Raw genomic sequence first — 13,259 nt, 5'->3', positions numbered from 1 at the left:
AGAAAAGAAGAACAACTGAATGTTCACGTATGAATCTCGCGAAAAAGTAATAGTTCAACTGTCTTTAATTATATCAAAGTTCTGCTCTTAGTAGGTTGTTATTTCAGGTGATGATATCATTCTGTGTTAGTTTTTTCTCACTGTAATTGCAATCAATAAACAACCCTTTGGTTCTCTCTGTTTTCTTCTTCGTTGTCACTCTTATTGGTCTATTAGGACTCTTGGCTCTCAAACATATTAAGTATGATTTGTCCAGCGGTATCCAGTAGAACATAAAAGCATTAGTATTTCTCTTATAATACATAGATGGTAATAGTATGGGTAGCAAAAGAAAAAGAGAACTTCAGAACAACTAATTGTTCACGTGTTAAACTGGGCGAAAGAGTTATTAAAAGTGAACATAGATGTTAATAGTTGAAACTAGCGAAAAATTTATATGAACAACCAAATGTTCACGTGTGCGACTCGCGAAAAAGTAATAGTTCAATTGTGTTTGCTTCCATTATCTCTTCAATTTACTTGTCAAATGTGGATCTCATAATCAGGGAACTTACGGACTGAAATTGTATGTTATTCCAGTAGAAAAAATTGAAGCTGTAATATTGACTTCGTTCACTGAATCATCTATTCCTCACTGTTTTGTTTTCCTAGGGTTTCTTGCTTTGCTGTGATAGTGGGGTTTCAGACTGCTAAAGAGTTAAGATAATATTAAAACATCTGAAATTCCTTTCTTCCTAAACACACCAAAAAGATACATGATGGAATCATGTGTTAGGTCTTCTTGATGGGGCTATCAACTTCTCTAAGACTCCAATTTCCCATTGTTTCTTTGACACTCGGGGGGGGGGGGGGGGGGGGGNCCAGCACTGAACATATTCAAACCAGTGGACAGTGCAGAAAAAACAATTCACTAAATCAAGTCTATTGAGGCACATGAAACATTTGTTTGCTAGTTGAAGGTTCCTTCTGTTTAGATTGTCTAGGGTTAGGGTAGCATTTATCACATAATTTAAATTATTACTTGGTTCAATTATGTCTTACCCAAAATATTGTTGAAGTAAATGCTTTGCCAATGCATTAGTTGATGCCAAGGAAGGGATATAAGTTTGTTCTTAACTAAAAGACTGTTAAAATGTGACTAGAGATAATGAAAGACTTTTATTTTATTCTCAACTTCTTAAGAGTGACAAATAAAGTTGTTGATAAACTGAAAAATGTCTGAAATGTATTTGAGTTTAAAGCTTTACTTAGATATTCTCCTATTTGTATTCTGCCTATATCTGCATTATCACATATTTTTATGGTTAACAAAAAGAAGACAAATCCATATTTTATGGTATAAAGAATAAGAAAAAAGTTAACCTCAATTACTCTTAAGGATATTATGGTTTAAACGTAGAGTTATCATTTTCTGTCTATGTAGTAATGAAGAATTTAAGGGCTAAAATTCATGCAGGAAGCATTATGTTGAACCACAAGAGCAGTGAAGCAACTTCTACTATCATATCGTCATTGGCTAAGAGATGTATTCGAGCTATATGATACATGGGTTACCAACGAGGCAACGATTAGTGATTTCACAAAGGCCCAAGCACTTGTAATGTGTTGTCATTGTATATCACATACATGGCGTGTTCCTCAAACATAAAAGGTATCTTTGGCGTAAGAGAAGACATTTTTTTGGTTGATTATACAATTCAATTGTCTATTTTTTCCCTATATTTTACGTTGGACGACATTACAATTTAGTTTCTTTACATGCACTATATTACGAAAAAATAGCATACTCGCAGTAATGAGGAATTAAACTGTCAAATTGATGCAGAGGGCATTACTTTGAACCCAACTGATTCTGTTTTTTAGTTGTGTACTTTTTATCTTTTCTAAAATTTGTTACATTATACTTGAGAAAAAAATAGTCTACTAACAGTAATGAAGAATTTAAGATTTAAAATTGGTGTAGAGAACATTATTCTGAAGCAGCCAAGCAGCAAATTAAATAACTTCTCCTAGCATGTCGTCATTAACTAAGAAGTATATTTGAGTTGTATGATACATGATTTGTGTCATACATGATTTATGAACGATAATGGATTTCACAAAAGTTTAATAGGACTTGGACTGCACTGCCAATATGTCTTTCAAGTTTCAACTAATGAGCCCGAATGGATTTATGTTTTTCACGTGTAGACTGATGCATTTATGCAGATTCTTACATTGAGTTTTTTATTTAAGAAGTTCTTGGCAAGTATGTTTCTTTTATAAGGTTTCAAAGCAGTTTTTCTTTGCTACGATAGAAGATAATGTGTATAGTGTGGACAAAAAAGAAAGTTATGCAAATAGAGTGGATAACACTTTATTGTTATATGTAGAAGTTGTCCCAATGAATGCATTGATGCTGAGAGAAACTCATTTAATGAGTACTTTGCAGAAAATACATTTAAAGCGATAGTTTAATTGCAAAAGCACTAAAAGATAAGTAATTTCAATTTTAATATGTCTCTTGCGTCGACACTCCTCGCCAATCCAACATGATATTTTTTTTTTGCTTTCAGGTAATATGGAGATAGGCAACTCTCATTTGCTTGGAATAAGTTTTGTAGGATTCTTTTTCATAATTTCTTAGGAATATGTAATTCTCAACACATTATCTGCTTTTTTGTGCTTTTGAATCTTTTCTTCTTTCTAATCTTCTTTTGTATTAAAAATAGGTGCAACTTGAATCAATTTTTTTCGTCTCTGGGAGTAGAAAAATAGGAGTATTACATGGTGTCCACTTTGTGACTTCACAGACACTCATCAACTTTTACTTTTGGAAATTGGTTAAGAGAGAATTATGTGGAAATGGGTATAAAATTAGCTTATGTGACTAACCAAGACATGTCTGAATGGTTCGGAAAGCATTTCAAGTAAGTTGCACTCATTGTGATTATCTTCGGTGCTACTTTGAATAGGTTCTAAATGTATAATTAAGTTATTGCATTGTGTCGTTGGTGTTGGTAATTTAACACATTTATTTTAATACATTTTCACATTTTTCATAGATTCTTAATAGTTATTTGACCAAGATGGTTATTAATACATGCTTTACACTTTACAGAACTTCTGCGCTAGCATAAGGGGAAAAAAGTTGGAAGGCGTAGTAATTTAAGTTACATAAAGAATGAAAATATAGAAAATTATTGACCTTGATCAAATGTTGATGATAAATGATTATCTCAGTAGCTATACTCACGGTTTCTACCCAATGCCAGGAATAAGTGGAAAGAGTTTTCAAGTAATTGTAGATAAATTAAAAATCCGATGGAAAGCATATATTTATTTATATTTTGTGTATGAACAAATTGTTTTGTCATACGTGGATGCTGAACTGGCATTCGTAAATTGACTTGATCTTCTTTTTTCGTAGATTTTACTTGAATCATTCTATGCATATGAATGAGTTGCATTGTGCTTGGCTAATAACCAAAGCAAGAGTGAGGTTTGCTTATGGATGGTATAAATATTGCAAACTTGAACTTTCTTTCGAACTATGGATACGATATGTTGTAATAAGACCTCTTTCCCTGAGAAATTCTGTGTTTCATTCATTTAGAGTTGTCACTACAAGAATGACCGATGTAAACAAGCACAAGAATTGTTTCTCTATTGAGGAAGGGGTGTATGAACACTACAAAGAGAAGTTGTACAAGATACTACGTGGATTATACTATAAATGGTGGACTATTTCATTTGTGATTAAATTCCTTTAGCATTCTCCTATTATGCTATAATCATGTGTATTGCTTCTAAAAACACATGCTCTTTCAAATTTTGCTAAACTTCCATATCTACAACGATCTCTGTACCCAACACTGAGATTGTGGATTTATGATTTGGCTAATTTCTTCTTTGTTCAAGAGTCACTACTTTGTTACTCTGTACCAAATGACATTAAAGTTACTTGCCTGTGATATTATTGGGATCAGTTGTTTGTATTTTTTCATTTGAGTTAGAAGGTTTCAACATATCTCGACACTAAAACAAGTTCTGCCTCTCAAGTGTGGTTGCACTTCTATGTATATGTGAGCATCCTCTCATTTTTAATATAAATTAGATGTTACTGATCCATACATGAGTAGTTCTAGAATATGTAGTGCATTTGTTCCAAGTAATTTTTCTATTTTCTTTTTTTTTATACTTTTTGAAAAACANCGCTCTGCATCTATTTTGTGATGCAGGTCCGAGCACTAGTAGCCAGCGTTGATCGAGCTTGGAGTAGACTTATCTGGAGACGGGGGTGAGCACACGGCGTTCTGTACTATTTCGGTCTCCATCTGTATATATAGACTTGTCTTCTTCCCTTCGAGACAGTCCAGTCTCTGTTGTCCAGTTTTGGGACTTGTACTCATTTTGCAGTAGCTCTGTACTAGTGACTTCCAGGTTCTGGGAGGTATCTTTATTTGTATATAAGTTTTTGGTTTGCGTCCGCCTGTTTATATTGTTATTTGCCTACTCTTGTTTGATTTCTACCCTCAGACCCATTACTTGTTGTTCCGGGTTACGGGTTGGCTTACCTACTGGTGGGTTATAGTAGGTGCCATCATGACTTGATAAATCGGGTCGTGAAAGGTGTGGCTTTGAATCTACTGAAATACTTTTTGCTTTCTCAGATCAAATCTAAAACAAATTATCCTCAGATAATTTTGCTTATTTTTTCTTTATTTCTAGATCAACAACTTGAATATAATTAGAATGAGATAACTTTCTAATATAATTTTTATCTTTAAAAAAAGACACTCATGTGCTCATATTTTGGTAATATTGTGTTTTTTCATTTGTACATTTTGTTGTCGTTTGTAAATTGACTTTACCTCCTTTTTTGGTAAATCTCACTTGAATCAGTCTCTGCACAAGAAATACTTGGGTTATGCTCACGGCTTGAAGCCAGATGAAGTGTGACGATGGCATATAAATTTGAGTTTTCTTGCAATAGGATGTGGTATTTTTTTAACTTAGCTCTCCAAGTCTTTTACACTCATTCTACGGAAAGTTGTTCTCTGTTTAATCCAGCCAGAATTATCATAATAAGAAACAACTCTTAATAATACCTACTATGCTACATTATATAATTCATTGAGACCTGTAAACTTTTACCAATTTTTGTTATTGTCACTATTATTATTATTATTATTATTATTTTAACTAAAGATTACTTGTGAGAGTCTACGGGCCATGCCACTCTAGTATATATATAAGCAAAAGAAAAGTGTTAAACTATTTGGCAAGACATGTCAATTTTGTTGTAACTTATGGACTTCTTTTGGTACCTCCTGATATATTTATGTAATACTTGAGAAAATATCTTACTTAAAGTTAAGGTTAAAACAAATTCGACCTTATTATTTCATGTGCATTGTGTGGTGAGCTTTAGATATAAAATTCAATGGCATGAATTTGTTGATCTAGAACTTGGCCCGAATGTTGGTTGAGACAAAATTTTGAGCAACATTCAACTTGGAAAAAGATTATAGGCTTTCTTTGATCCAATTGTGCCTTTAAGGCCCACCAAAAAACATGTTATCCATAGAACCCTCATTTCGAGCCTGAAACCTTTTATTTGAATAACCACATCTTAACATATATCATTTTTTAGTGCATAAATGCACTATCCTTTGGTCACACTTCCTTGAGTGCACTATCAATTTCTACATAGTGTCAAAGATCTAAGTTGGGTAACAAAGTAAAAAAGTTCAACTATGTGAAAGTCCAAAAAACAATACACAGACAAAGAAAAATGAGAAGGAAAAATGTAATAACCCTCCAGGTCTTTTTCTTTGTTTTCTGATCTTTTCAGCGTTTAGAGTTTTCTTGTGGCGACCCTGAGTCATTTATGATGCTAGGACTGACAGTTCAGTCATCGGGTCAATAGTTTGGATTTTGTGCAAGTTTCCATATTTTGGAGCCTTTAGAACTTGAATGATTGACTTCATTCAAAATATTGGGAAGATGGCCTTATAATGCAATTCTAATGGTGTCATCAGCTCTGGAAGGGCCATTTAGGCTAGGGGCATGGTTGGTTCGAGCCCTGAGACTTTTGGTGTGAGTTTGTGTCATTAGACGTTTTAACTTTGAAGCTTAAGCCAAGGGTTAACTTTGGTCAACATTCTTGGTAAACATGCTCGGATGAGAATTCTGTCAGCGCGATTAGCTCCGAAATATTGAGTTTGATCCAGAACAATTTTTCATGCGGTTCCCTAGGCTTCCAGTCTCATGTTAAGCCTTCTTGTAATTTTTAGCTTAAAACAGAACTTGGGTGTGGTACCATTTTTCATCAAAATAGCCTTGGATGAGGCTTTGATGGTTCCATTGATTCTAGAATATTAAATTCAATGGGGGTAGCATATTTATTTTGCATGCACAGGTTCTGAACAAACCCCGGATATGTCGTCGGAGAATTTGGAGTTTGAGAAAACTAGTTTAATTGCTGATATCTGGTGCAGGCTTTTGGCGATTAGAAATCAGACTTTTAGCGACCCGAAATAGACTTTTAGCTACCAGATCTCGACTCTTTATATAGCAAATTTGCGACTTCATTTCTTATTTTCGAAAGGCAATTTCTACTTGATACGAGATTCGATTTGAGTGATTCGAAGTCCTATGTGATCGTTGGGAGTGTGTCTACTTGGGTTTGTGATTAGAAATTATTGAGGAACATTAGTTTGTGGTGAATTTGAGCTCAAAGTTGTTGTCATAGCTTGATTTTCTTATTAATTTGGCATGTTATTGTTGTGGTTATTTTCGGGCCTCAGATATTGTTCACTTTTGGAACACAAGTTCGAGGCATATTTTAGGACCTTTTGACTGAGCTAATTTCGATATTCTTGGTGTGGGTCCCACATTTTTGTTTTGACTCAATTTTGGATCCATTTCCAATTATTGCGAGTTTACCATCAAAATGTTTGTAATGACGTTGTGATCAATAATTTGATTGTTTGGCAGTGTTCCAAGGCGTTTAGGATGCAGATAGCTCATGTGTGATGGATTCAGAGCTCCCGTGTCTAGCTTGGAGGTAGGCTTCAGTCTACTTTCTTGATTGAGCTTCTTAGATAATGCATAGTATATATTCATGTAATTTTGGATGGTATTTGTCGAGTACTTAGCTTTCCTCTTGTTATTCCATACTTTCTTGATTTCGTAGGAGCCTTGGGCTTATTGTGGGTGTCGGGATCCTTAGTCTAGACTATGGATTCGCTTGTGGTGTAAATGACCTTGCTTATCCTTGTTAGGGTTGATTCATGATCGCCTTAGACTAGGTTGGACATTAGATGATTGAAGTTGTGTTTTATCGCCTCGTAGTTATAGTTTTCTCCCTTTAGAGCTTGTTTTGGGTTGTTTTTCTTGCGTTGATACTTTTGACCTTAGTGGCTCATCATAATCGTAGGTTGGTCCTAGATATGCTCAGTCCAGGACTAGAGTAGTGTGATTGGGGTAGGGCGTCATCCCTTAAGTTTGCTCCTTTTTAATTGATTTTAAATGAGCCTATGACTATACTGTTAGGCCCAAGGCCGTATGCGAGGACCAGTTGGATCCAGGTTAGTACTTTTTGCTTTGGTAAAGTGGTTTCGTTCGTTGTATAATTATTTGATTTTGAGTGCCATTCTTGAATTCTAGTGATGGCATGCATTGCATTATTTGATCATTCTCATGGATTTTGTGGTATGATCCCAACCCATGCATTGACATATTTATCATTCATGATGAGATATTATTTTACTCGATTTTTATTCCCAATTAGCTTTAATGAGAGTTGTACAACCTGGATCACTTGGCTTACTGATTTTTGAGATTACGAAGCGTCGGGGACTTGCTCCTTTCCTACGAGATATTAGAGGTATCTAAGATGTGCTCAGTTTTACTTGACTACCCGGCGCGTCGACGCCATTTCTTATATTCTTTTGGTCTTGTTGGTGCCCCTGGGAGTTTATAGACTGGGTAGGCGAACCCATTATTGGTTACTCACGGTTCAAGGTTTTTACTTCTAGTTCGAGGCTGATGCTCATGGTTCAAGGTCGTTATCTCTGGTCTGAGGTTGATGTTGATGGTTCGAGGTTGTTATTCCTAGTCTGAGGTTGTTGCTTTACTGTTTGAGGTCGTTACCTCTGGTTAGGGGTTTGGATGGTTACTGATGGTTCTGCTACTCACCCTACTTTCATATACATTGCCTATCACCAATATGCTTGTCTTGTATTTGTGAAATCCTTCTACTCCTATTTTGGATTATATGCTCAACTACTAACTGATGTGGGGTCTTGAGATTGTTCCTGTATTGTTTTTGTTGATTATCTTTTCACTGTTTTGTTCTAAGCTCTTATTTTTGGGCTATTGGGATCCGATTAGGTTATTGTTTGACTATATTATATTCTCTACTATTGTTTTACTGTTACATGATAGGTTTTGACTTTAGAATTATGGTTGTGGGTCCTCTTGACACTAGGTAGTTGACTTGGTATCTTAATTGCTTGTGATTAGGTTGTTGACTCGCGATCCATGTGTGTACTTCACTCGACTTCTTACTCCTTGTTTTTTGTTTCTATTCTTTATTTCCTGTCTACTTTAGTATCTCCTATTTAGTTACTTGTGTTATGTTTTTCTTATTACTTATTGCTTATGCTTGTGTTATCTTTTGAGCTCAGTCGGCCGTTGTCTACTAAGTACAGTTTTGGCACTCATACTACACTTCTACCCCTTGTAGATTGTAGTTGAGCTATCGTCGTTGATTTGGAGTTGTGCGGAGAAGCTTGGGGTTTTGAAGATTAGGGTGAGCTCCTGGCGTCTGGAGCTACCGCTTTCTGTCTGTTTTGGCTAGGTTTAGTCTTTATATTGTATTTAAAGACTGGATATTTGTCTTGTATTTGTGAAAGTCTTGTACTCGTATTTTTTATTAGATGCTCAACTACTAATTGATGTAAGTCTTGGGATAGTTCATATATGATTTTGTTGATTTTCCTTTCTAGCTAGGTAGGGAAAGACCAAAACACTCTTAATTATAATCTGTAGGAAGACACTACGAGTTGGACCTACGATTCATAGGACTTCCTATAGATCGTATTGGTCAACCGTAGACCCAATTACTGCAACCCAAAAATAAAGCCAACTTCCACAAAATCATTATACGGTCTGTAGACCTCTTGCGTAAAACCTAACTTAAAAGTATAAAATTTCACTAAGTCTGGATCACTTCTACGAAACCCTCTTATGGCCCATAAAACACCCTATGACTTGTCATATTCACTCGTAGGTTAAACATCAAAGACTTAACATTTTCGAAATTCAAACCAAGTCGTATGACTCCCTTCCTACGGCGCGTAAGACTTTCTACGGTCCGTAGGTTGGACTTGTACACCACTGCTTTGCCAAAAAATGAACTTTTCCTTTCCAATCTGACTTTTCAATTTTCAAGGTGTTACAACAATACCTTTGATGTTTTAGGTCTTTGGTTGTCTTTTCAGTTCAGACTTGTACGTGGTGTATGACTTACGTCTCAACCACTCTTATGATGTTAGAAATGCTTGTGTCAGACTTAATAATACTTTGCACGTCTCTTATGTACTCTGGTGGTATCTTTTATATCATCTTATGATTTGAGACTTATATTAGTTATATCTCTTAAATTGTATTTCATTACGTCATGCTTATGTCAAGTGACTTGTTTAGGGTATCTCGAGATCCTATTCGACATGTCATGTTTAGGGTGTACTTTGAGTCAGTGACAATATAGAATGACCAAAAACATGAAATTAAATTGTGGTGAAAAAATAAACAATATTATGATTTGAGAAAAAATGAATGAAAAAGAAAGCTAATGCATGCATTAGATAGCTAAAGAATGAATTACCCCTCAGAAATCTTTTTTACATCGTTTTCACCTTAATTGCCCCTCAAAACTATTTTTACATCTTTTCCACCTTACTTTTGGATGATATCTTTGTAAATAATTTTTTTTATGTAATGCATTCTATTTTTAATACACCAAACCAAATAACGCATAAGAAATAATCTATATATTATTAATGCAAGCATAATCAATACACTTTATTTAACATTATTCTTATACACTCTAGCAAACGACCCTTTAGGGCCATAATTGTAAGGTGATATATGTCTGTAATTAGTTTGCTTTTTGAGAATTTTACACAAATTTCACAGTGTTAAGATCTAATTTCATCTTATCTCTACTCTTTTTCCAAATTACAAAAATCTCTTTAATTTGATGGAATCCAAATACATCCCAAAACATCCCGATACATCGCGTCTTGATTTTGAATACATTACTCAACGTCCTGATACATCGCGTCTCAATTTCGAATACATCACTCAAATTCCTGATATATCATGTAAAATAATGTACCAAACCAATATACCGCGGTAAAGTGATGTATTCAGTCATACATCACGTAAACTGATGTATTCGAGAATAGAAGAGAGTGGAAATTTTTTTAAAAAATTAAATGATAGAAGATTTTAAAAAATATAATAAAATAAATTGTGTATTTAGATAATTTTTCATTACTTTTATAGGTCATGACCTTAGTTTTCCCATTGTTTTAGGTGTAAATAGTTTTGGGCTATTTTGAGTGGATGTATTAGCGGCCCAATTAAATAGGGCCTATAGTATAGAGCTTAAACCCTAGCAGCAATTAGCCAAATTCATCTTCCTCATAAACCCTAGTCGCTGCTTTTCTTTCGAGAAGAAGGAAGGAAAAAAAAAGCAGAGAGGTGTACGAGAAGAGGAGGGAGAAATGGGTAGCGACAGCGAAGTAGAGAAGAGTGGACAAAAGGAGAAGAAGAAGGTGTTTGCTTTAGCTCCTATTGCTAAACCCCTTGCTGGAAAAAAACTCAACAAACGCATCTTCAAACTTGTTAGGCGAGGTATATTTATAGAAGTTGTGTATCTGTGTATGTTTGAAATATTGTGATTTTATTGAACTTTTACTTTATTGTTTTGATCTCAGCTGCTGAGAAAAAATGCTTGAAGAGGGGCGTTAAAGAGGTGGTGAAGAGTATTCGACGAGGTCAAAAAGGGTAGGTCAAATTATTTTCTGTTTATTCCATTTTTATGGAATTAATCTGTAGTTTTATGATCCATTTTAATGACTTTAAGGTTTTGTTTTAGATTTCTTATATGCTCTCATTTATGCAATATATGTAGTGTAATCCCACAAGTGTGGTCTGCTGTGTTAGAGAGATGGTTTTTGAAAGACTCTCGGTTCAAGCTTACTCACTTATAGGGTCCGTGAAATTGGAGTCGAACAACTTTTCTCCCTTATTTATTGTTAGTACACATATACATCTGTATGTATGGCTTAAGGGGTTATTTCTGGCTTAATGCATCGTGTGTTTATGGTCCGAGTGCTTTTAGATAGTATGACTAGGGCACACTATATTGCCCCTCCATCCTAGATACAAATCTAGATATTAGTAGAGAATGGGAAATGTTTTGTTAGAAAATATATTCAGGTATTTGTACAACTTCAAGTTGTTCAGCACCATATATTTATTGGAGAAGATTGGGGAATCAGTTAGGGTTTAGTCTCATTTTAATCCTAGGCAATTATTCGAGCCTCTCTCTTGTCCAAATAATGTAATTGCCTGTCAGTGCTCTACTTCCAGACAACAGAGCTACTATAAGTGAGGGAAATAAACTTCAGTAGGGAGTTAACATAAATTTGAAAGTGACCTAGGTTGGAATAAAAAGAGTTGGATTGTTAGGGTAATCTGTGTATTCAGCTTTTATATCGACATTGTCTAATCACAACTTGTAACAGCAGGCAAACTTTTCTCAGTTGAATAATGTAATTTGAATTTTGCTTGCACTTTTCATACATGATACTGCACTTGCACAGTTGCTATGCAGCATTGCTCTTTGTCATTTGCATACAAAATTTATAAACATCATGTGTTGTTGATTATGGATTTTGGATTTTCTATATCTCATCATCCATTTGTTTTTTGTGATCACAGAGTGTGTGTTATAGCTGGAAATATTTCTCCTATTGATGTCATCACCCATGTTCCAATCCTGTGTGAGGAAGCTGAAATACCGTATATCTACGTGTCCTCGAAAGAAGTAAGTTGAATTTGTATTCTTTTAAATACGTTTTCTTTCAGTTCTTTCGCTAGTTACTATTTGCAGTTTCGTTGAGCTTTGAACCTGTACTATAGTGCTTGTGTCAGAGAAATCAGGATTGTATATCCCGTCTTTTATATCGTAAACTCATCTGGTTCCACGAGTTCTTGTCGGGAAGCATTATACTTGTAGTACATTCTTTCCTAGAGTAGTAGGATTTGTTGGCCATTTAAACTCAATAATAAGGCTGTGGTGTTGCTAGAATTTGAAACAGTCAGTCATGTTGTGATTGCTATACAAAGGTAGGCACTGTGATGCATGCTTTCTGCTTTTGTTTTGTGTATGTCATGCACCATGCTCGGTAACTTTAGGTGTTTTTATGTGGTTATGATTGTAAAAACTCGTCAACTCTGTTTCAGGATCTTGCAAATGCTGGAGCCACGAAGAGACCAACATGCTGTGTTTTGGTGCAAACAAAGCCTGCCAAGGGAGAACTTAGCCAGGATGATCAAGAGAAACTGAAAACAGATTACGATCAAGTTGTATCAGAAGTTGGTGAAATGGCATCCTCGATGTTCTGAGTATCAACTACATTAAGATATCGGAGTTTGTACCTAATTCCCTAGTACTCAAAACTTTTGTAATGGCTCTCTAGTATTAGTCTTTTCAAGCTGAGCTACTTCTTTTTTTCCCCTTGCCCCGTCTAAATTCTGGAACATGATTCAAAGCTGCTGCTATGTATCGATATCCAAGTATTGCTCTATTGTGTGTGAATTGGTTGCAGGCTGGTGGTCCGATTAGAAAACGTGCCATCAGCATGAAGTAGCAAGTAGATATGCAGCAGTAGTGTGACAATTTAGTAAAATGGGAACAAGAAATATTTATTTTGATATTTGTTATGGGTAAAAGAACTTAGAAGCAGCAATAATGACAAATGAGTAAATATTGAAATTTTGAAGATTGAGTAGGATTAAATGTCTATCATATATATTTTGGAAAAGGGTCAAAATGCCTCCTAATGTTTATTGTTACTAAATATACAAGCTTTATAATTGCAACAACAAATTTTGACCCAAACCAAATGGATAGACCCTTTCATGATCCAATCTAATACAAAAATCCATTTCAAATTAGGTTCAAATTAACCAAC

The 13,259-nt window shown here is 34.9% G+C and overlaps 1 protein-coding gene across 1 annotated transcript; it reads left to right on the top strand.

Moving 5' to 3' along the window:
• Positions 1 to 10,656: 10,656 nt before the first annotated feature.
• LOC125861892 (H/ACA ribonucleoprotein complex subunit 2-like protein) lies at positions 10,657 to 12,872 on the top strand. Its single transcript, XM_049541802.1, has 4 exons — positions 10,657 to 10,911; positions 10,995 to 11,064; positions 12,004 to 12,109; positions 12,529 to 12,872. Exons 1-4 carry the CDS (start codon positions 10,782 to 10,784, stop codon positions 12,688 to 12,690), a joined length of 468 nt encoding a protein of 155 aa, XP_049397759.1. The 5' UTR covers positions 10,657 to 10,781; the 3' UTR covers positions 12,691 to 12,872.
• Positions 12,873 to 13,259: the final 387 nt, after the last annotated feature.

The sequence above is a fragment of the Solanum stenotomum genome, chromosome 4 (assembly GCF_019186545.1).
Source record: "Solanum stenotomum isolate F172 chromosome 4, ASM1918654v1, whole genome shotgun sequence".
Taxonomy (NCBI): domain Eukaryota; kingdom Viridiplantae; phylum Streptophyta; class Magnoliopsida; order Solanales; family Solanaceae; genus Solanum; species Solanum stenotomum.
Note: the sequence above shows the minus strand (reverse complement) of the source record. Positions and strands in the feature narration are given on the sequence as shown.